This window comes from Acipenser ruthenus, chromosome 6 (genome assembly GCF_902713425.1).
Source record: "Acipenser ruthenus chromosome 6, fAciRut3.2 maternal haplotype, whole genome shotgun sequence".
NCBI lineage: Eukaryota > Metazoa > Chordata > Actinopteri > Acipenseriformes > Acipenseridae > Acipenser > Acipenser ruthenus.
Window position 1 is genome coordinate 69,527,706 of NC_081194.1, and position 24,734 is coordinate 69,552,439.

Below are 24,734 nucleotides of genomic sequence, written 5' to 3' on the forward strand. Positions count from 1 at the left end.
GACAGGCTGCACCTAAACAGGAGGGGATCCAGTGCACTGGGGGAGACAATTAACAGAGTAATCGGGCAGAGTTTAAACTAGGGAATTGGGGATAGGGAGGCTAGAGCCAAGGAGAGCTACACTACAAACTACACAGCAAACAACAAAGTGCAACCAAATTGTTGCCGATGTTTATAAACTGAAATGCCTATATTTAAATGCAAGAAGCATTAGAAATACACTTCTAGAATTAGAAGCCATAGTCAATGTGGATAACTATGACTTCGGGATAACGGAATCCTGGTTGACTCCAAACGATGGAGACGAGTTTAACATGGAAGGATATAGGTTAGTTAGGAAAGACAGACACAATAAAGAGGAGAAGGGGGTCGCAATATACATTAAAAACAACTTTGAATGGGAACATACTGGAAAGTAATGGTAACAACAATGAATCAATATGGATTAAATGAAATGGTTTAATAGTGGGACTCAGAGTTCTGACGAATCACGAAACCTTATATGGAAGCATAAAAAAAAGACACAGAAGTAAAGACACAATAATAGTGATAGACTTCAACTTTCCAAATATAAACTGGGACCACATGACCTCAGACAACAGCTGACTGAATGACAGAGTTAGTGCAAGATTGTTTCTTATCACAAATGGTGAACGCCCCGAATAGATACAATTCATGTCTAGATTTTGTATTAACAAACAATGAAGCAAGGACATACAATTTACAGGTAATAGAACCACTAGGAATAAGTGACCATAATATGATAAAGTTTGTGGCAAATAAATCAAGGGCAGTACATAAATTAAAGACAATGGTATACAATTTCAGGAGAGCAGATTACAAAGGAATGCAACAGGAGTTTATAAACATAGACTGCGATAGAATACTAATAGATAAGTTGAAAACAACTGGATTATATTTAGGGATATAATGTTAGAAATGCAGGATAAATTTATGAGAAAAAAATGAGAAACGGTAAACTTAAGAAAAAGAAACCATGATGGGTAAACTGATCAGCTGGGTATTAAAGTAAAAGTAAATTTTATCTTTCTATTAAATCAAAAGGGAGCAGCCTTACAAATAGAATGCAGAGAGGCCTGTAGAGACCTTAAAAAGCAGACTAGGAGAGCGAAAAGGGAATTGGAGAGACAAGTAGTGGCACAAAGTAAACTTAATCCTAAAGGGTATTTTCAATATATTAATGCTAAAAGGAAATTGAAAGAGGAAGTCATTAGTTTACGTGACAGCAATGGTAATTTAGTGACTAAAGACTACCAAATCGCAAATGTACTTAATCAATACTTTGTACAAGCATTTACAAAGGAGGATTTATACAATATACCGAAGTTAATCAAATGTACACAAACATCATTACCAGAGTTTATTATAGAAGAGAATGAAGTGCTAAGGGAGCTAGCAGCACTTAAAATAAACAAATCCCCAGGGCCTGATGGAATCTGTCCAGGACTCCTCAGGGAAACCAGAAAACTGATTTTTAAACCAATATGTTATATATTCAAAACATCTATAAATATAGCAATCCCCGTGGACTGGAAAATTGGCAATGTTGTTCCTATATTTAAAAAGGGAGATACAGGGGCTCCCAAGTGGCGAAACCGGTAAAGGCACTCCACGCGGAGTGCACGATGTGCCCTATAGCCTGAAGGTTACTGGTTTGAGTCCAGGCTATTCCACTGCCGACCGTGGATGGGAGCTTCCAGGGGGTGGCCCACAATTAGGCGTGTGCCGCCCAGGTGGGGAGGGCCTTGGTCAGCCAGGGCGTCACCATGCACTAGCGACCCCTGTGGACTGGCCAGGTGCCCACAGGCCTGTCTGTAAGTTGCCCGGAGCTGCATGGTCCTCCGACGCTGTAGCTCTGAGGTGTCTGCATGGCAGGCCTGCAGAGTGAAAAGAAGTGGACGTTTCGGAGGACGCATGTGCCAGTCTTCGTCTCTCCCAAGTCAGCTCTGGGGTGGCAGCAGTGAACCGGGTTGAAATAAATAACTGGGTTTTCAAAATTGGACAGAAAAAATAATTGCTGATTCCAAATTTAAAAAATAAAAATAAATAAATATATAAAAAAGGGAGCTACCAATACTTCTATCTTTGCCCCTTACAGGTCCCTAGGACTCCAGCCACTGCACCAAGAACCACATGGAAAGACAGAGGCAACCAACAGTTATTTTTTATATATCTTTATCATAAAAACAAAAGGTATTTGCTTGTATTCTCAGACCAAGGATAATAAAAACACAGGAGTTTATACAAACACAATCCATTCCATGAGTCCACAAAGTAATGAAAAGGTGCACTTCAAAAGAGATTTTAAAAAACTCCTCCAGAAGAGAGTGCCATCACTGCATCCCTGCCAGCATGGGATTTTGCCTCCACCGCTCAGTCAATGTCCACTCCAAGCGCTCCCCCGCAATACAGCACAGCAACTGGAAGCTAACCCTGTAAGTGAATAGCATACCTCAGTCCAGAAAATAGCAGCAATTTGGCAACAAGTTACCAGCTCATTTAACGAGTTGCACATTTTTTAACAAGTTAAATGGATTAGCAGCAAAATAACATCCCATTGGCAACAAATTAGCAGCAAGTTAACGGCATAGCAGGTTTAAGCAGCAGAGTTAGCAACAAATAACAGCGTTCAGGGTTAGCAGGTAAGTCGCAGTATATAAGTAGGAGCAGGTTGTCTGTCCCTTACCCAAATCCCCGAGCCAACCAAGAGGCGGTCCGTCTTCAGGATCAAAATAGAATCCACCAATATAAGTGAAACACGTAGCTGTAAGGAGAGTGGATGCACTGCGTGATAGATCTCCCGTCTCCGCAGGTCTGCTGTCTTTGGTCAGCTTCTAAATCCTTCCTCTCCCCCCTCACTGCTGGTTGTGCATCTCGATCCGACCTTATTGCTGCTGGATTGCTCTCCTTCGCCCAATCCAGGGCAACGATAAAAGCAGCAAAAGAGAAGCCAAAACACAGTCCAATAACAAGTCACTGTTCCCTACAAGTGGCACGCCCGATTTTTTGTTGTATTCTCTGTCTTCTGTTTTAATCCCGCACTACTGTCCAGTTCAGTTATTTTTCCAAAAACCGCTTTGTTTCCCTGTTTTCTTTTTAATCGTCTCGCTCCCGTCTTTTTTCCATCCCTTTCTCAACTTTCCTTCATTATATGGGGATAGTGAACTAACTGGACTAGCCACAGGTGCACAACACAGAGCAGCTAATGGCAGTCAGATGTTCTTAATGCAGCATGGAATTCACTAAATCCAACTAATTAACAAACAATACATGCTTAAATCAAAATCATAACAAATCATGAAAATAGAAATAAAACATAAACCAATACATACATGTGTGTTCAAACGAATCCCCACGCCAAATCAAAATATACACAATCATAAAATCATGAAAAACAACAACATAGTAATAAAAAAAAAAACAATCCAGCCGTGATTAGTCACACGGGTGACATGACCATAAGAAGACCTTTTGCTAGCTGCCTGGAAGAAGGGCGGTCCGTTTAGCCACGGATTCCCAGAGGTTTCATTTCCCCTACTAACTAAATGGTTAGGGTTTTTTTTTTGTTTTCCTCTCCTGAGTGTTAACGGACCATGCTTGCATTAAGCGAGTGAGTATAGGTGGGCCGAATGGCCTTTTCTCGTTCTAGAATTTCTTATGTTCTTATGTTCTTAAATGATAAAGAGCTTCAAATGTATTATTATTATTATTATTATTATTATTATTATTATTCCCCTTCTAGCATTCTTTGTTTTTATTCACAAAAAACAACAACAATAATTACATTTATTTTTCTTTTTCCTTTTCTTTATGCTGTTACAATCATTTGGGTGGCTCTGGGCTCTGTTTGGTCAGATGTTTTTCTGTTCTTTGTAAAAGGAGGAAAAATATACCCTTTCAACCAAAAAATTTATTTAAATTTGTGACCATCCAGAAAACACAAAATATATATGATTGGAATGCCTTTATAATAGCTTATCCACGGAGCCCTTGGTACTGACACAGCAGGCCCATTGTTACTTATATAGTACTCTTGTACTGCAATGGATAACACAGTGTGTTGTGTTAGTTTACTTTATTATTGTGATTCTATTGGTATGTAAATATCAGAATCAAAGCAGCTGCCAATATGCTTTCATTGCTCCTCTGTGAATATGTGTGAATATGCATTGCCATTGCTGTGTTACTGCTTTGCCATTGCTAAGGGTGGGGCTTACCTGCAGCTGCTTTCAACTAATCCTGCTGAACTTTAACTTAAGACATCATACAATATTGTACAGCAGAGTATTACCTGCAATCAATGTAAGATCTTTAGGACCACAACCATCAATGTATGTGAATCCCACTAGAGTATTTGGCACCTTCCACCTTCCTACTAGACTTTATTACAGAATACAGTTGGTTGCCAAGATATCATATCATTAAAGGAAAGCTAAAAGATAATGTTAGCACAAGGTTGGCATTCAATATTCATTGTAATTCAAGTGCATCCCAAGGAGCCTAGAGGTGATCCGGGGAATTAGCTAAATGACCTCATTCCTCCCTATTTCTACACAGGGTATATTTTACTTCCAAATGTTATACATGTTTATGGGCATAAAGAAAGCTGAAAGGTATAATAATATCTTTCCAGCTATCAAGAATTAAATCAACTGTTGTGTTGTGGTTATTATTACTGTATGTAACCTTAAACAGCCACAATTATTTTTACAGTACAAAGAAAAATCTTTTAGAACTTAAAACCAGGGGAAATTGCAACTCGAATCAGTGTTAAAATGTGCTCAAGTTTCTATATTCTGGTGTTAAATATAAAAGCCGGTGAGTAATCTTATGCAATTTAAGAGAGCCAGAGGGATCCATCAGAAATAAACAACAGCAAGGTAAAACTCTCCAGGGTATTTGACAGCCAAAGAATACTTTTTAGATATTCTGTTTGATATTTAAAATTACTTTGTAATTTAATAAGAAATGTAATACAGTAATATAGTATAAGCAGCAACAACAGAATATAACAAAAATATTGTGGACTTACTTGATTGAATCTTGAGTGATGTCATTTGTAGAATGTCATTTGCCCGTGGAAGATCTTTTAAATCACTGTAGCTCACAGAAATCCACAGGGAAGATGAAGAGCTGGTTTGAAAAACCAAATTGCAAATACTCGCAGTCAACCATTTTGTTTTTTCGTACCATGAGCAATTAAAAAGGCAATCTTGTTTTGGTATTCCCTGTTGAAGAAGGTCCAATTTAGGCTTTGGACGACCTTTATTGTTGAAAGCGAGGAAAATGGCATATAAATTTTAAAAAACTACAACGTACTGTATGGAAATTGAAACTTAAGCGAGTAGCCACACATGACCCATAACTTGCCTGGCAACAGATATATAAAGATTAAATCTAATTATGAGTGGTAGAGGCTAGCTGCAAACGTGCATCGTGTAGCCAATACAAATACCTTAAAACTTGACAGACAGAGGGTGATTGCAGGTTGAAAACACACAGAATCCCACCCATTTTGAGGCTATATTAGCCAATAGCAATACAGTTTACCTTGGAAAGCATGACCTAAGGCAAGCTTTTTTTTAATTTTACAAAATTACACGTAGGCTTAGCCTCCATAGCCTCTTATGACGAGCTGCCACTGATATCTACCCCTTCTCCAGGGCATCCTTCGGGACGTTGGGCCAAGGGGAAATCTCCACATCCTCCCCGCCCTCTCGGCGGGCATGTCTACGGTTTAAAATCACCAAGACTTTTGAGAGGTCCAAAAGCCTGATAATCCAAAAATTTCCAATGCAGTGGTGGTGCATGTTAACACTGTGCTGTAGCTACTGTATCTACTGTATACTGTGGCAAAAACATTGCATGCATACAGGAATGCGGTTTCAGTAATTAAATACAGTATGATCACATTCATCTCAGAAAACAACTAGTACATGTAATTTATTATTTGACCAATAAACTACACTAGCCTAGAGCAGTGGTTCCCAACCCTTGTCCTGGGGACCCCCTGTGTCTGCTGGTTTTTATTCCAACTGTACTCTTAATTACAACTAAACCCTTAATTGAACTGATAAGTTGCTTAATTAGACCTTTTTAATTGTTTTCAGCTCTTAAACAGTTGCAGATTTCAAGTTAGCTATAACATTTTATAATAAACTTCAACTCTGCAACTGTTTAAGAGCTGAAAACAATTAAAATGTCTAATTACGCAAGTGATTAGTTCAATTAAGGGTATAGTTAAGTGATTGAGAGCTCGGATGGAATGAAAACCAGCAGACACAGGGGGTCCCCAGCAGTGGCATAGCCATGACTTTGTTTCGGGGGTGGATGGAGATTTTTGGATGATGGTTAATAACACTGGCGTAGCAAGGATTTGGTTCCAGGGGTGTGTGTGCTGGTGATGGATCGAGATTTTTGTACTTGGCTGATATTCATTTCGGGGGAGGGGTTAAACCACTAAAACCACCTCCCTAGCTACACAACTGGTCCGCAGGACCAGGGTTGGGAACCACTGACCTACAGCATTGTACATTATTACAACCGTGTTGTATGGATTTGTATATTTCTTTTTTAGACAGTTATATATATATATATATATATATATATATATATATATATATATATATATATATATATATATATATATATATATATGTATGTTTATCCTATGAACAGTCGGTTAACAATGTGATCTTTATGACAGGCTACTAGCAGCATAGGCTTAAATATCGTTCTTACAGGTGAAGGACCATCATGGTCATCGCTAAAAATGGTAGTAAAATCAACACAGTAACAGAAATGAACATATAAGAATTAAAACTGAATTTTATATTTATAATAAAATGATATTCACATGTATTTGTATCTTTATAAATAATGTAATGCCTTACAGCACTCATGAGTGTGAGCTTTTCAGTTCATCCATAATTAATGTTAGTTTTGATAGTGCTCGATTTGATACTTTTGGTGGAAAGAGGAAATGTTCAGATAATGAATGTAAAGGTTATCATTATTGGGATCAGTTCTACCATTTACTGTAGGTGTAAATAATATTGCAGAACAGTTTTTTTCCATGACCTGCTAAATGTCTCCCGCTTATATGAATTTAAGAATATCATTTTTGTAAACTAGTCTATTTCGATCCTTTACACATGCATTCAAGAAATATTGAAAACATGCATTCTAAGATACTGTACACCATGGAGTGGTTTGCTTCCCACATGATTAGTTTTATGACAGTAAAACTCATACTGTATTGGCCTACCCATTGAGTCAAGATGCCAGTACACTGGATATAAAGATAGTTTTGATAAGTCTATAATGTCACACATGATTGCAAGAAGTTGAGAAGTTCATTTTTTCTTCAGAAAAGACAATGTCTTACTACAGTGGTCATGGTAATTCAATCTGTACTATTATTATTATTATTATTATTATTATTATTATTATTATTATTATTATTATAGTCTCAATATGCAATACAGAAGTTGATTTTCTGTTAAACAATAGCCTATCTGTAATAGTCATAAAATGATTTACAATGCTGCACCAATACTTTTAACGTAATAGACTATATATACTATATTCCAATAACAATTTAGTGGCTTTAAATATCAGAAATAATTATTATTTGTTTATTTAGCAGACACCTTTATCCGAGGCGACTTACAGATACTAGGGTGTGTGAACTATGCATCAGCTGCAGAGTCACTTACAATTACTTCTCACCCGAAAGACGGAGCACGAGGAGGTTAAGTGACTTGCTCAGGGTCACACAATGAGTCAGTGGCTGAGGTGGGATTTGAACAGGGGACCTCCTGGTTACAAGGCCTTTTCTTTAACCACTGGACCACACAGCCTCCTATGTAAGCCTCCTAATAAATAATAAATTAGTGCTGGGCGAAAAATGGATTTTCATGTTCGGATATTCGCTCATAATTTAAATATTTGTTCGTTTTCAAAAAGTAATAAAAGCCATTATATTGCTCAGAATGCAGGCAGAAACAACATAGCTGCAGCAAGGGCAGGGGGCATGGCCCGTGTGTGTGCCTTTATTTGATAGCAAGATGTTGCAATATGTAACTTGTTAAAGTAGAAAAATATCGCAGGAGTAAAGAATAGGTTGTGCAGGCTTTACTTTACCCGTGAATTAAATAAAAATTATAAAATGGCTACGTTTTTTTCTTGAAAATAATTACACAAACTAGCTTTTTTATGGAAAAAATAAGAAATGTATTATGTATCCTTCCACTGAGAAAAATAGTCCCTGAGGACTGTTTCATTGTGACATATATATATTTTTTTTAACTTTTTTATTTGCCATAAACATTAAATTGAACATTGCCATTTAGTAACATTTCGTTTGCAATTGAAAGCAGACTGATTTCTCACATCAGAGGGAGGATTCACAGAACAGCCAGCCACTCCACTGGCACTTGGGCCTACATCGAGGGAGGTGCTTCTAAGTGTGAGGCCGTGGATGGAGGAGACGTCTTTTTGTAAATCCAACTCCAGGTTTTGCGGTTTTCACAAAGCTGACCAATAATTTCGGAAGCTGTTTTCACACCGACGACCGCTAACCGAAGTAATTTCCTTGGACTGTAAACCAGCATTAGATAATATGTGAACAGCAATGCTGCGGACTGAGTGGTTCGTGTAACGCAATGAAAGTTCAACTTACTCTGAAATTTGAGTGATCATTTTTCCGAGGTAATTAACACCAATAGGTCACAAACTCCATTTTCATCTGTTTTGATGACAAACGACTTCTGCGTCAGGTTGTAATCGAACCAGACCTTGATTAAAAGCCCTACCGCTGTCTGTGGGGATTTGAATTTTGTTTAAATCTGTTTCTAAAATCATTAAGAATTTGTTCAAATGCCAATCCTTCTAAAGGGTCAAAATTAACTTGTGGAAAGTCGTTCATGTTTAATTATTATTATTAAGGCGTAGTAATATTAACAGATCAAGTAAGTGTTTTAGCCGTACGGTGAGACAATTATTACTGCACCGTCATGTGATCTTGTTCAGCCAATCACAGCACTTAATTTATCCAAGCTATTTCATAACTACAAAAAAAAGGACAGCAAATAGCAGTTGAAGTTAAACGTTGTTTTGCTTGTTCCTGAAATAAATTGTACATAAAGTTGACACTGCATTTTATTTTTATGTTTTCTTTTAAAAAATGCATTCTTCGCCGTTGTGGTTTCTTCAAAATAAACAGTGGCCATAGACACGTTTTAATAAAGTAATAACACGAGGTTTACTTGTGGCTTTTTGTAGCTGAACAAGCAAACGAAAACTGAAATTTAACTTCAAACACTTCAAATAAAACAAACGTGGAAATGGCGTAAAATGAAAGGGGGGGACTCGCCGTTTTGGTTCTCGTTTATTACATTCCACATAACAAAGTTGCAACAAAAATATATAAGCTATATAAAAATCACTACACAACATTTTCAGCAAGATGAGCTCTTTTTAAGCGAGGTATTTCAGAATGATGTGCTTGCCATTTTTGTGTCCCATGAGATTCTGACTGGCTCTAAAGCAGCACAGCACATTTTTGACCCAGATGGACTTTGATAGAGATCACTGTGCGCGCGCGCGCATAATTTGGTTTGTTTACTTTTTGCTGTCTAAAACTTTTAAATAGAGGCTCAAGCTGCTGTGTTGAAACTGTTGTAATGAATGACCCCTATTATCCAAATAGGCACATTATATGTGTGCATAAAATACATGACTACAAACACCGCTAGGGGGGGAGTCCCCTTTTGAGAAACTGTAGCAGTGAAAATGTAAAAATAAATAATACAAATAATAAATAAATAAAAAAAAACCATTACACACTCTCTCTCTCTCTCTCTCTCTCTCTCTCTCTCTCTCTCTCTCTCATATATTTATATATATATATATATATATATATATATATATATATATATATATATATATATATATATATATATATACATACATATCACATTTTTAAAAAAAATGTAGGACACTGATTTGGCTACCGTGTCCTTGCTGACAAAATATATTGACAATTGATTTATTAAATGAGAAAACGTTGAACACGTGAGAAGACATCTATATTGTGATGTTATTTTGAGAGGTGAACCAACTCTCTTTAGGACCCCGTGAAATCCCGTCCAATCCGCCGGTTTCTGCAGTAAGATCGGAGCAGCTGGAGGAGGCCTCGCCGGCTGGGGAGGAGGACGAGGAGAGACGCAGAAGGAAGATCCGGGAGCCAGCAAAAACGAAAAGGTCCAGGCCTGGGACTGGCAAAAAGGGTAATTAAAAATGTGATCCACTAATTAAACCCCTCTACCCGTTGTCAATAGTCCTTGGGATGAGGGTAGTCTTCTGAGCTGCAGAATGCAACCACAAAAGGGTGTCATGCTTTTATATGGAGGATAAAACTGGCACCATTTATGTGCGTTTGAAGCGGTGGTTTTTTTAGGCAGTGCGATGTGCACATGAAGTTGGAGTAGCTTGGGGGAAAAAAAACAATGACTCACAAAATAATTGCTACTTTATCTAGTTTTTGGATTTTCTGTGTTGCAATGTGTACCTCTGTAGTCACACTTAGCCAAAACGGGTGGTCATATGATGGTGACAGAAGTGGTAGGTTTGCCTGTTTTCATTATTGCAGATGTGTCCAAGATAACATATTAGTAGCAAATTATGCTTGTGTGCAGTACTTTTTCATTGACATAATTTACAGTACCAACATTAATGGCATATTTAACTATGTATTATAATGTGGTTGATAGTACCGCTACCCAGTTTTTCACGGTTATTCTTAGCGACATTTAAATTAACTGGAAGCTTCAGATACCATATAGAACCAAAGTGGCAAGTTTGAATGTTTCCTTGGTATTAACAGGGTCTGATGCATACTTCTGCCACGAACATAAAACGACGCTAGACTGTCTAACGTAACTACACAGAGAGAAGCATTGATTTATAAAAAGAAAGAAAGAAAATGACATGCCCTCAGGAACAATAACTCCTACATTCGCATTAAGGGATGTAACGTTTGCATGTATACATTTTAATAACTAATTAAAATAACTGAAATGTTTAAATGCTTGTCTGTCTGAATTTGCGTGGCACGTGATTATATAGTATCAATATTTTTGTAAAACAGTGTAAATGTATAAAGTTTGCTCTCGTTTTTTTTTTTTTAATTGTATTATTATTTAAAACTTGCGTATATTGTATTTAATTAGGACATAAACACCATGTTAATATAAGTGATGCAGATTTTGACCTACATTTTTTAATGCCATCTTTTACGTAATGTGTTACTGCAGGAAGGACGGGTTAACTCTCACAGACAATTATGAATGCAAATGTAAATACTGTAGCCAATGCAATAGATGCATGGTAGATATACATCCACAGTTGAGTGCAGTACAATGGTTCGTATTTTATTATTATTATTATTATTATTATTATTATTATTATTATTATTATTATTATTATTATTATTACAAAGGCATTCCCTTAAAGGTGTTAGTATTCTTTGCAGGTCTTCACACGTTATCATTCCAGACTTAACACTGAACCAGGCAGACACCACATTGTACTTTTTACCTTTTTTATTGCCCTTAGGCATTTTAAATATAAGCCAACGTGTATGATTTCTGTGCATGAAAAATAGATATATAGGCTAGTATTTGCACTGTTTATAATCGAAATGTTAAACAGATAATAATTGGAAGCGGCCTAGACGCCCCCCCCCGCCCCCCCCCCCCCCCCCCACGTTCTTGAATGGTTAGTTAGTTCACTCACCTTCACAACAGTGTTTTGTCAATGAATTGTCATTTGATAGCCTCACGTAACACAAAACACTCGCAACGTGTTATATTCATGCATGGCCTGTACACAAGTTTACATTTTATATAGATGTTTTAAGTATCTACAAATGACGATTGCAGGAGCAGTTTTGAACTGCCAAGACCATTTCGGACTTGAGTAGATCATTTAAAAGCTATCTAAATTGTGTTTATAGAGTTGTGTATATATGATGATGTACATGTATTTCACCAGTACATGACATCCCTCTTTGGAAATAATTGGTATTTGTGTGAGATGAACACGACAAAAATAACAAATCTCTTTGGCTCTCAGATAACACCCAGATCGGTAAGATCCTGTTTATTTAACAAATCTCCATCATGCGTTATTGTTTTTGCAGCTTCATACATTTGCCCAGAAATATGATCCATTGTATAATACGTGTAGCCTACTGTATTTGAAAAGCAACTGTAACGGACCAAGTTGTATCCAACCAGATCCAGTTCCTAATTATTATTATTTATTTATTGTTGAGCTTCATATATTCATATATTCACAGAAATAGTATGACCAATTGAAAATGCTCATGGTATATTTTAACAGCAACGTTGAAACAGCAAGATCCTGCAGGATCAGATTGGTCAGGTTTTCATCACGTGCATTGGACTATGTAGCCTAACACGATGATAACACATCCAAACTATATTAACCACACGTATTCATTTTCCTTCTACATGATAAATAAAACCCAACTACATAAAATACATCCATTTTATATAAAGTGTAGGTACGATTAAATACATTTATTGAGTAGTCTAATTTTAAAACTTAATAATAACCCAGTACCATTACACAAACTGAATTTTGACGTAATACATAGGTTTATAATCTGGCTAAAATTGCTGAATTCTAACAAATATTTACAGACTGCAGAGGGGAGGGGAGGGCAGGTACACTATAGTACTGAGCCTTCAATCTGCAGCTCCCAATCCACAATAGCGAGAAGGGCAGTGCGGGTCTGATAACATGTTTTTACTCTTACCTACACGAATTCTCCATCTATGTGTTAAAATAATGCAAACTACATAAAAATGTGGCAAACACATTGGTCTATTAGCTTTACAATATGTATTGTATAAAGAAAAATGGTAGTGTCACATAGCAATAAAGATGACACACTGAATTGTTTAAAGTTTACATTAACATTTCGTTTTTAAAAAATAAAAATACCCCTCCCCCCGCAATAATCTGTCCCTTTAATAATCAGTACCTTTCGCTCTGTCTGTTTGATCAGTGTGACGAAGTTGTCCCAGAAGTAGTGAACACCTGAGCACCTTATTTAAATGTGATTTATTTTAAAACCAAGAAGAGGGATGATAGATTTATTTTAAATTTACATTAAGCATAGCGAGTAACGTACGAAATGGAAAGATCTAGAATAAATTAGCTTCCCCCAGTACTACATCACCACCAACTCGTGGCTAATGCAGCAGGATCACACATTTAAACACACATAAAGAACATGTAATTTACAGTAGGTTAGTGCAGAAGCAACCGAATCAAAAGTGTAAGTAAAATGTTTTTTATATTTAAGGACAATAGTGTGACTTTTTTTATTAACCACACTTATTACAATATGACTTCATCTGCCAATCGTGTTAAGGTATAGATTATGTGGTAATGTCGTTTAGGCTGCTACGCAATAATGACTGGTAACTTTACTCACCTAAATTCTGTACTGCCTTTTTTTCAAGCAAATGTGAAAATATCTGAATATAGAATGTTATAAGGAGTAGATTAGATTGATTTTTTCAATTATTTTTTTTACGTCAAAGTCGAGCTATGTATCGGTGCTGAGATTGCAGAGCAAGGATGAATGGGAGAAAGCGTCAAAGACGTAGCAACAAATGCTAAGATATAACAAATCGGCTAATGTTCGACATTTCAGTGGAAGTAGTCTTTCTGTGAGAAGTATAAAAGAGAAAAGCACAATACGCGATGTTGGCACAGATTCAAAAACCGCCATGTTAAACCGGCTAGTGTAGAGAAGAACATAAAAATGGCACTTTTTAAAATATAACTATAACAATATTTAATAAATAACACACGCAGTTTATTTTAAAATGTGTACATTTCTAGACGAAGCATCAAAATGTAAAATCAGACATCTGTGTGCAAACAGGATACGGAGATGTCTGGGTTGTAGTTTTATTTCTACATCATACACGCAGTCTGTATCCCCTTTTCCCAAATCTTTGGTACAGCATACTATATATGTTTGCTCACAGTATTCGTAACTCCCCCAATCCAAGGCATCTCCCAGTCTCCCATACTGTTTATTTCACGGCTTTGATCTTTTGAGATTGCTTGTCCCAAAAAGGAATTGTAAGGCGCTGTAATTTTGCAATAGTTTATTCAGTAGAAACTAAGTACTAAAGTGTATTTTTGTGTAAGAACGGCGGAGTATTGCAAATCTCATTTAGCCTATAGACATATGCTACCGTATATTTTAAAGCGAATGCTTAATGTGCAATAGCACAGTTGTTTCTACATTTTTATTATATATCTTTCTTTTACCAATAATAAATAATCAAATGATTTTGACTGACGGCTTAGTTTTCACTGCTGTAAATTACACACTGCATAATTTGGTTCTTCTTTGTCCACAGGTAAAAAGAACGGATAGTGGAGGCTCCAACCAAAGTGTTTTGTGCTACTTTATTATTTTTTTAAAAAAAATATTTTTGGTTTCAAGCAGTTTTGTAAAAATCTTGTTTTCATGATGCCGTCCAACGCTGCCACAGCCACCTCCACTACCACATTCAAAAGTTCAGACTTCGATCACGACGCAGCTGCATATAAAGTGGTAAGATTTTTTTTTAAGTGACCTAATTATCGTAGTATATTCAGTTCTGACTTGTAATGTTACTCATTTATGCTTAAATCTATAGCAACTGTATCAAACAGCCTAATCAGGCCACTTTGGAAAATCAGGCAGTGGCCTAGGAGACACTGCGGGAAGGCTGTCTGTCTGGTTTGCTGCTGCCGTCAGACGATGGCTTACGTAGGCAATGTACTGTATACCAGTGAACAGGGTTGAACGGTAAAACAAACAAACAAAGTCTACAAAGATTACCTGTTTTGATCCAGATTTTCAGTAACAATTAGTTCAACCAAATGTATCAAATCATATTGTACATAAAGTACAGTATGATTTTTAAATATATAAATGTAAATGTTGTTTTTTGTATAATACCTAGGTGAAAAACGTCTTTTGGTTTAAATGGGTTGTGTAAACGTTTGACAGTTGAAGTGATAAAGTGTACAGAACAGTTTCTCTAAGACCTATTCCCGGTGCTACAAATAATTATTTAAAGTGTGTTGTAATAGCAATTGGCTTGTACAGCCAGCTATTTCAGCTGGAATATGTCTGCTCAAAGTACTGTATTGTCAAGGAGTGTCCTATTTTGTTCTCAATAGTCTTTTCTGTTTCTGTTGCCAAGTCACTTGCAAAAGCGTCTTCAGTGATTTCATGCCAACAGCTTTAGTATTGGGCGCTGTCACATCTGACCTACATAAGTTTGACACAATAATTTTACAACTGGAGTGACTACATAATACACCTAAGCAGTACCTCAGTCACCGTCCAAAGCACACCTGCATGATAAGCCCAAATAAAGACAACCCCACTAAAATAGCTAACCTTGGTAAAACAGTAAAGCCCACAAAGGATTGTTTACATATTAACTCCCAGCATTCTTTCTAACTAAATCAACTAAAATCAAGTAAATCAACTGAAATAATATATTTGACTCCTATTGTACTATTAAAAAACAGTTTCTCCTAGTAAAATGTATTTTACACATATTTGACTTTAAACAGTATTTATTCTGTATTTTCAGTTTAATTAACTGTTAGTTATAAAAATGCACTTGCGATTTAAGGCGGCCCAGGGTCGCTTCAGGACCGCCATTTCTCATATGTCAACGCTCCAAAAAAGAAAAGGCAGCCCTAGGCAGATTTAGGCTGCCGTTTTGATGTGGCCCAGGGCCTGCAATCCGAGAACAGGGCCGGGCTTTACATATGTATGAACGCAAAGCAGACTAGGGCCGGCTTTTCGTATTACATGACCAATTGGAGATTTTTTTGTTTTACATTTGGGGAGGGGCAAAAAACATGCAAGACTTTTTTGTGCTTGTTTGATAATAACCAAATCAACACACATACCGTATATAAACATTAACACAGGCAACGTTGCTTTAAATTTCCGTAAACATACCTGTCTAATAAAGCTGCTTCCGGTGTTCAAGTTCAGTGCTGAATGAGGCTTCAGTTCACTTCAGTCAGTATCCAGAGCTGTTCAAAGGTGCCGTAAACAATAACAATCACCCCTGAAGATCGGATCAACGAGTCTGTCAAGGACGAATTTCACGTTGATGGTAAGGCTGTAGATTACACTCATAGGCAGACCATTGTAGAACACATGGGAAGCGCTAAACATAAATTGAATGAAAGGAAATGTAAACAAACAGCAAACTTGGGATTATTTTCTGTGCGCAACGCCAGCATCTCACGACAATCTGGCTGGAGAATACTGTAGCTCTATTTTACAGTAGCCATCTGGATGACAAAGACTAACTCTGAGTTGAACTAACATGAAAATATATATATATATATTAGCTCAAAGAGCCAGCTGCCCTTATATATATATATATATATATTTTTTTTTTTGTTGTTGTTTTTTTTTTCACAACAGGGAGCTATTTGTAATATTTGAAGTAAAAAAAAAAAAATTGTTTTATTGATTAATGGCACTGGTAAGCTTGTAACTTGCTTAGAATTTGAAAGTGTAAAAAATTGTATTTTCACTGTTATATTTCAGTGCCTGTTATTTTGATTATTATTGTTAATGTTCTTCTATTGATAGACCAGTAGTTTATTATATATCGTGCATGTTGTTGAACAAAGTGTATTTCATGTATGACGGTGTATTGCTGTATTTAGATTAGGGAGCTTCCCTTAATGAAGTTGCCGTAGCTACATGTGGAACAAGGGTGTTGTTATAGCCATACGTTCGGTAATCTTCCAAGAGAAGGGGTAATGCTGATATTCAGTCTTTACTTGTAATGGTTAGGGACTAGAGAATAATAATGACAATGATAATAATAACAAGTAAACAATAGAATAGTTCGTGTTTTTAAACAAAGACGGTATTCAGTTGTGAGCCAATCTTGTGACTGTCAGTCATTGTATGTACAACCTGATAGTCATTTGCAATCTGAGTGAAGTATCCATTACGAAAATAAATATTTATACCAGTGAACACTAGTAAGTTGCTGTTTCCCACGTTCTAAATGCCTCCGTGTTCTTGAAATATATATATTTTTAAATATATATCATAAAATTACAACTGTGCTGCATTGAAAAAAGATATATTAATAAGAAACATCTGCTACAAATCAAGGATTACTGTATATCCTGGTAGCTCTTCCATTCTGAGTGCAGGCTATCGTTCCATAAAAAAAAAAAAAAAAAAAATCAATTCGCCACTTTTTTTTTTTTTTTTTTTAAATTTAGTCGTTGACAATTATTTTTATTATTTTCTCCCAATTTGGAATGGCCAATTATTTATTACGGTCGGCTCACCGCTACCACCCCTGCGCTGATTCGGGAGGGCGAAGATGAACACACGCTGTCCTCCGAAGCGTGTGCCGTCAAGCCGACCGCTTTTTTTCACACTGCAGACTCAACATGCAGCCACCCAAGAGCTACAGCGTCGGAGGACAACGCAGCTCTCGGGCAGCTACAGGCAAGCCCGCAGGCGCCCGGCCAGACTACAGGGGTCGCTGGTGCGCGGTGAGCCGAGGACACCCTGACCGACAACCATCCCTCCCCCCGGGCGACACTCGGCCAATTGTGCGCTGCCCCTTGGGAGCTCCCGTCCTCGATCGACAAAGGAATAGCCTGGATTCGAACTCGCAACTTGCAGGCTATAGAGCGCATCCTGCACTCACGTGGAGCGCCTTTACTGGATGCGCCACTCGGGAGCCCCAATTCGCCACTTTTTAGGCCTGCATTTCAGTTACATATGTGAACGCGCCAAGGCGCCTTAAACTGCAAATGTGAACGGGGTTGCAGACCTAAATATGCAGCAGCCCTGAGGTGGCCCCTGAGGCAGCCCTGGGCAAACACAGTAGTGTGAACGTGGTCATAGTGCTCTTCATAATATGACAAGGGGGTTACTACCTATGGCAGCCATTAGAAATCCATACTGTTACTGTATCTCTTTGAGCAATGCAGGTTAATGGGAAACTAGTTTTTGGATTTCTCCGTGGCTAAGCCACACTATCTCCCATGTTTGATCCTGTATCAGGCCGTCATGTTATCCGTAATTTCCTTGATATAAATCCTTTGCTAAATTCATTCATGTATAAGTACATTGAGATGTCTTTTTAGTGTGCAGGGTCATTTTATGCTTTTGTTGTTGGGAATACAGTTCAGAATGGTTGCTGACATGCCATTTAGTGCCTGCTTAGGAGACGGCGATTTGGGTTTTCTATCTGACAGAACCCCCTTAAACTAATAATCTTTGGAATAAAATGGGTTGTAAATCTGTAAAATGTAGTAGAAAGGTTAAAGGTAATATTGTACCTTTGTAGTTCTGAGAGCTGAGAGTGTGTCAGTTGTAGAACTTAACAGAAACAAGGGCTGTCAAAGGGTGGAGGTGTGCAGAAAACTCAATTTTGACATCCCCTTTAAGATCTTTGCCTCAGCTAAATCATTCAACCATCAGATGGTGCTGGCCAGTGCAAGATTCTCAGTAAACCAGACGATTTTTTAAAAATTGGATTTGTTCTACAAAGAGATATTTATAGATCAAAACTTTGTAGATAAATAACAGATCCTTTTAACGTTCATTACATTGGCTTGAATGATTTGTTGCAATATGTTGGCTCAATGGTAATTAACTATTTGCATACTTAAACGAAGGGGGTGTCTACTAATTTTAATCCTGAGGAATTATCACACCTAAATGTCGGAAGTGTGTGTGTTTGTCCGTGTTCAAAGCTGCAAGTGAAAACTCTCGGGGCGTGATCCTTCAGGTACACATGAAAGCTGATTGTTTATCAATAACAAAAACAAATAGGCCTATGGATTGAGAAATTGTATTAAAATAATTTAGACCCTGTGAATTGCAATCATTTTATTTTTATTTTACAAAATAATAATACAAAATATATCATATTCTGTTTGTAATAAGAAAACCAATTAAAAAACAAACAAACCAACAAACAAACAGCAAAAACGGCTTACAGTAATTACTGTAAATAATAAAAATATACAGGCAATCATAAAGATGCTGTTTCCTCATGTTATTTAACAAGTTTTTTTGTGTTTGTAAATTATCACATTGGATTTCTGAGGATGGTTGGACAATTATGCTAATAAGCACCTAATTAGATGCATTTGGCCTACTCGTTAGGTAGTTAAAAATGTGGATAACATACCAAATGTTCGTAAGTGATAAATGGAGTATGTTTTTACTTTACGAATACCTACAAGAACCCAGTGAGAATAAAAAATCTGGAGTAAATTATCCAGTTTAAAATATTAAAAGCTACTTTCGGCATAACAACTTTCACTGAATTTTGACCAGAGTGTACATACCAATAAATGTTCTAACATTTTTTTTGTACAAATAATTTTCATAGAACATGCTGGACACTAGGCATCTGAATTTTGTCCCACTTGAGATTAAATCTCCTGGTTATAAAATAAGTCAACATCTCTGTGTTCTCAGTGGTGAAAATCCCTCTGAAATAGGGATGTTTTTCTGTTTATTTTGCTTCACAAAGTGCCCCCCCCCCACCCCCAAACCTGACCTTTGAGTACATTGTACTTTCCAGCTGCGGACAGGGTAACCCAAGTCTGCTTGCTTTAGGGTGCTTTAACAATAACCTAATGGGTAAAATGCTACACAGTGCAGCAAAGCACACATCTTCAGCCTTGGCAATAACTGACTTTGATTAGAACATTGCTTTCATTTTGAGGCTGAAAGAAAAGTTGGAGGGTCATTTCTTCAGATTCATGAGTTGCTAAGAAGCCCATTTAGAGAGCCAAAGATGTCTTTATTCTTTATATTTGCAAACTGTTGTGAAGGAATGGATTTCCTTTGGTGCTGAAATAGTCATATAATCAAAGCATTTATACCAGGGTTAAGTTGACACCATCTTTTTTGTAGACGGAAAACAAACTGCTTATTTTAATGTATAGACCATTGAAATGAAGTGGTCTAATAATTATATTGCAATGATCAGTTGTAATGAAGAGTCCTTAGAAGTTCACAGGTGTAGCTGTGCATAACGTTCAAGCAGTTTGCTTTTCATACCTAGTAGTGTCTTACCTTTTTACTCAATTCTAATACTGTATCTCACTCCCTCAGGGAGGGACTTAACGCTTATTTGAGGAGTATACTGAGAAAACATTTAGTTCCTCCCTTGTAAATGTTTACCACTGTATTTTTGCTTGGTATTTTTGCAGTTTTCCCATGCTTTTCCCATGATTAAACTATGCATTTACCATAGTTTACCCTGGTTCGCCATGTTTTTATAATAGGCTTTACCATACCTCTCTGGGTTTTGCAATGCTTACCTTTGCTTTAGCATGCTTTTACTATGCTTTATTACACTTTGCTATGCTTTTACTATGGGGAACTTTTATAAGGGCTGAGACACCAAGCCAGTTTCCAAAAGAAAGTATCATATCCATGAAACATATATGTTCAATATAGATGGAGGAAATCCGGAAGTTCTTTGTTGTTTAGCTCAGAGTGGTTATTGGCTGCTGTTGAGCGTCAATCAATATACCCTGTCCAGTTTTCTTTTTGAAATTGAAACAAGCTTATAATCACATCAGGAACTTGGACCGATACACATAACTTAATTGGATTTAAGTGCAGGTTAGAAGTACACAAAATAGCCAAATTTCACGGTGAAAAATGAATTTCACGGTCCGTGTCACATTTTCACGGGCGTGAAATAGGTAGGGCCTTAGTGGCCTTAATGTACTGTATAAGTGTAAGTGTAAATCCACATACGTGAATATTATACATATTCAAAAAGTGAAATGCACCTCTGCAGCCGTGGCACACTGGAAGGGAGTACTGCTTTCGCTATCAGAAGCTGGGTCACATAATTCATAAATTGTAACCAACAGCGAATTAAAAAAAAAAAAGAGAATTATTTCCATGTGAATAGGCCATAATGTTAATGTAGTTTTCAAACCTTGTTTTTTTTTCTCCTTTGGACAGTGGGGTTGATTTTTTTCTTTCTTTTTTTCTTAATTTACACTGGAAATTTGTCAAATTTTACAAAAAACAAGGCAAAGGCTAGTGACGGCAGGAATATATGGAAATTGGAGAGTGCTATATTTAAATGCCAATGTATTTATCAGATGTGTCTTAAAACATTGGGATTTGTTTGAATTCGTTTTTTATACCATGCTCTATAAAAAGATGACTCATTGTTCCTTTAAATTGTTACTGTGAGGGATTTTTTTTTTTTAAAGCATTTTAACTCGATAATGATCAATAATCGTTGTTAGAATTTGCACGTTAATTGATGTCAACGTCAGGGTTCGATTTACAACACTACTAGTATGTTTACATGTATTTGACTTCTGTTCTCTCCAGAGTCAATATCTCTCCAGATTCAATGACTGTTTTCTGTGAAACATAAAATAAATTACTCTTTTGTTGTATTAACATTTCACTTCAGAATGTTAACATGCTATGTATTAACCAAAACTATGTACTATTTATTGATAATTTCAATTGGTGTTTACTTTGGCCATAGTATACAAGGCTGTGTAAGACAGAGGCTCAAGAAAATAAGATTACTTCACCCATGGTAAATCAGTGAATGGTTCAGTGGTTCAAAACTTCAAAACTTGATGATGTAGTCCAGGGGTCTCCAACCCTGGTCCTGGAGAGCTACAGGGTGTTCTGGTTTTCGTTTCAACTGATCTCTCAGTTACTTAATTGAACCAATTGTTGGTTTAATTAGTCAAGATTAACAGGTGTTCCAGCTTTTAGCCACTGATGATGTAAAGATACCTAGAAAACCTGCAGGATGGGGCTCTCCAGGACCAGGGTTGGAGACCCCTGATGTAGTCAATACTAAATATTGACGGGGTCCTTTGTGTAACATGGCTATAAACCTGGCATGCTAGCCATAAAAGTACGCAAAATGGCCTGGAAACATTTAGACTGATTGAGTGAAGAGGGCTTTAACCGCTGAGCCACACTACCTGCAGCTCATGTTGCGTAAGAATTATATCAGGGTGTCCTGAGTGTCGGCTCCCTGAGGCATAGTTTCTAAAAGGTTATTCAATAATTAAAGGGAATTCATGCTTATTCCTTAGGGTATCAGCCAAACTATGATGTATCTGCCACTGCCATTTAAAAACAGAGACAATGTGTTTTATTAAACCGCATAGTAACAGTGGGAAAGATGCATGGAATATGATCCAGAAACCTGTAAGGTGGTGTTCTGGTTTTTGGCCATTCCAAATAGATTACGGAAAACCATTCACTCATATAATATATATATATATATATATATATATATATATATATATATATATATATATATATATATATATATATATATATATATATATAAGTATTTATTTATTTATTTATTGAAAGGAGGGACTATTAACCCATTAAGGCTGCATGCAGCTCTTAAGAGATTATTGGTAAGTGCAGTACAAGGTATTTTATTTAGAGAAATTTAAAAAAGACGTACTTGGCCATTTGTGAAAACTAGGCAGCTGGAATTACACAAAAGGGAAGTTTCACTGAATAATCTGAATTAAACCAATAAATTCAGGTGTAGAAATTAGATGCTACAATACAGAAAGGGTCTGAAGTTTCAGACATTTAAACTGGCTCAGGCTGGTTAATATTTTTCAGCACTTACAACTTATTTGGCTACCTGATGATAAACCAGGCCTTGGACCTGTGTAACCAGCCTTGGACTACCAAGAGATGATAGCATCATACTCTTTAAGTGTATGTGGTCGAGCAGCTTTTGAGTGGCGTGTGTATGGTGACGTCACGGACCAGGAAGTACCAGAAACAAAACAATGGATGGGCGGGTGAAGCTGAACGCAATGGCGCTCAGCGTTTTATTAACTAAACAAACCAAAATATTTAAACAGAACAAAACACAAAACAAAAAGTTTGGCCAAAGAAATAGAAACAAATAAGCGTGCTGGTTTTAGCACCAGCACGATACTTAGCAGTTGTTTTTAAATGTAGTTTCTCTCTCCTCGCTCTCTCCGCTCCCCGTACTCTGTACACTCTTCCCTGAGCATGGACAGCTGCAGGTTCTTATATTCTGGCCAAGGGGTTAACTAGCTGTTAATTATCTTATTACCCCTCGGCCACAGTCTGCACGAGTTTAGTAAGGATGCGTGACTGTCAGCTAGTTAAATAATCAGTAGCTGATCAGCCACGCATCCTCACAAGATTTTTAAATTATAAAAACAACAAATACGCGGCTCTTTGATCTGCACCGCAAACAAAAATACAAATAATAATAAATATATATATAGGGGCGGGACACTCCGCCACAGTGTAACATTTAAAATCAGCTGTTTATCAAAGAACATATGCTGATGGATAAACTAGAAATATTTAAAGCTGCAGCCGCAATTTTACTCTATTAAAATATATATTGTTGAAATACTGCGTTCAGCATGTATCCTCCGTAAATATACTGCACATCTTCAAAACACAGAAGGTCATATTCACAAAGCATTTATAACACGGTTAGGTTGGCACCATTTTATTTTATTTTATTTTTTGTAGAAGCAATACAATATGGTACTTATTTTAAAGAACTAGCAGAGATTGACTAAGGTGCCGGAAGGAGATATTAGTGTAATTTGAAGCTTTGTAACTTACACACCCACACAGCTTTTTATCATCTCTTGTTTAAATTGTAGTGTTTTATTGGAGACTTTTTGACTACTGTAACAATCTTCTGGAATAAGTATGAACTAAAACATGGTTAGAATGAAGTAAAACCTAAAATTGTCATTTAAAATATCCCTAAATTTCTCCTTTTATATATTTAAGTAAAAATGAATCAAAGATATTTTTTAAATCATTGTTTAAAAAGAACGAAAAAAACCCCAGCACAAAATAGTTATAAAAATAAAACTTCCTTCCAATAAAAATGCATGTAACACCTCGTTGTCATCTAAAATGTTATATTTCTACAGTATAGCAGCCACATGAAACAATAACATTTGGACACTTGTATAAACAATGCATTACAATTGTGAACATGATTGTACCGCAGTTTATATTATCTACCAGACACTGAGGTTAGTTTTATCTGCTGTTATTAAAACATCCAAGGAAATTCCTTGTCTTTCTAGAACAGGATAGAAACTGAATGCAAGCATTGTGCTTTACACAGTTCAGCATACTTACAGAATGTTGTGCATTCTTAATTCAGATTCTAAGAAAACTATTGCTTCTGAATCTAAAAGAACATATGTACTGTGTTTTGCTTAAAATTCCAAGTTTGATAATAATCAAATAATAAAAGATTAGGCAGTACTGTTATTACTAACTAACTGGGAGGCCGTAATTACCAAGTAAATATTACAGAATAATGACCTTGTTATCACACTGTGTCAGCCAAACAATTACACAAATATGTAACATGTTCCCTGTTGCTGAACACTGAAGATACTAGAGTCACAGGTTCTTATTAAAAATGCAAGAACAGTAAAGTAGTCAGGCAGAGTTCATTTAAGGTCACTGTAGTGAAATGTGAAGGGATGATAAACAGAACAGAACTTTTTATTTACCAGATGTTTGCAGCTATAGCG

At 36.6% G+C, this 24,734-nt stretch overlaps 1 protein-coding gene across 4 annotated transcripts in view; it reads left to right on the forward strand.

The window, feature by feature from the left end:
* Positions 1 to 10,172: 10,172 nt before the first annotated feature.
* LOC117411349 (DNA (cytosine-5)-methyltransferase 3A-like) overlaps positions 10,173 to 24,734 on the forward strand; it is a 228,168-nt gene continuing 213,606 nt past the window's right edge. For all 4 annotated transcript variants that reach the window (XM_059025742.1, XM_059025744.1, XM_059025743.1 and 1 more), the window contains exons 1-2: positions 10,173 to 10,312; positions 14,495 to 14,691. In XM_059025742.1, the coding sequence (XP_058881725.1) occupies positions 14,605 to 14,691 (87 nt within the window). In that variant the 5' untranslated portion in view covers positions 10,173 to 10,312; positions 14,495 to 14,604. The remainder of the gene's footprint in view (positions 10,313 to 14,494; positions 14,692 to 24,734) is intronic.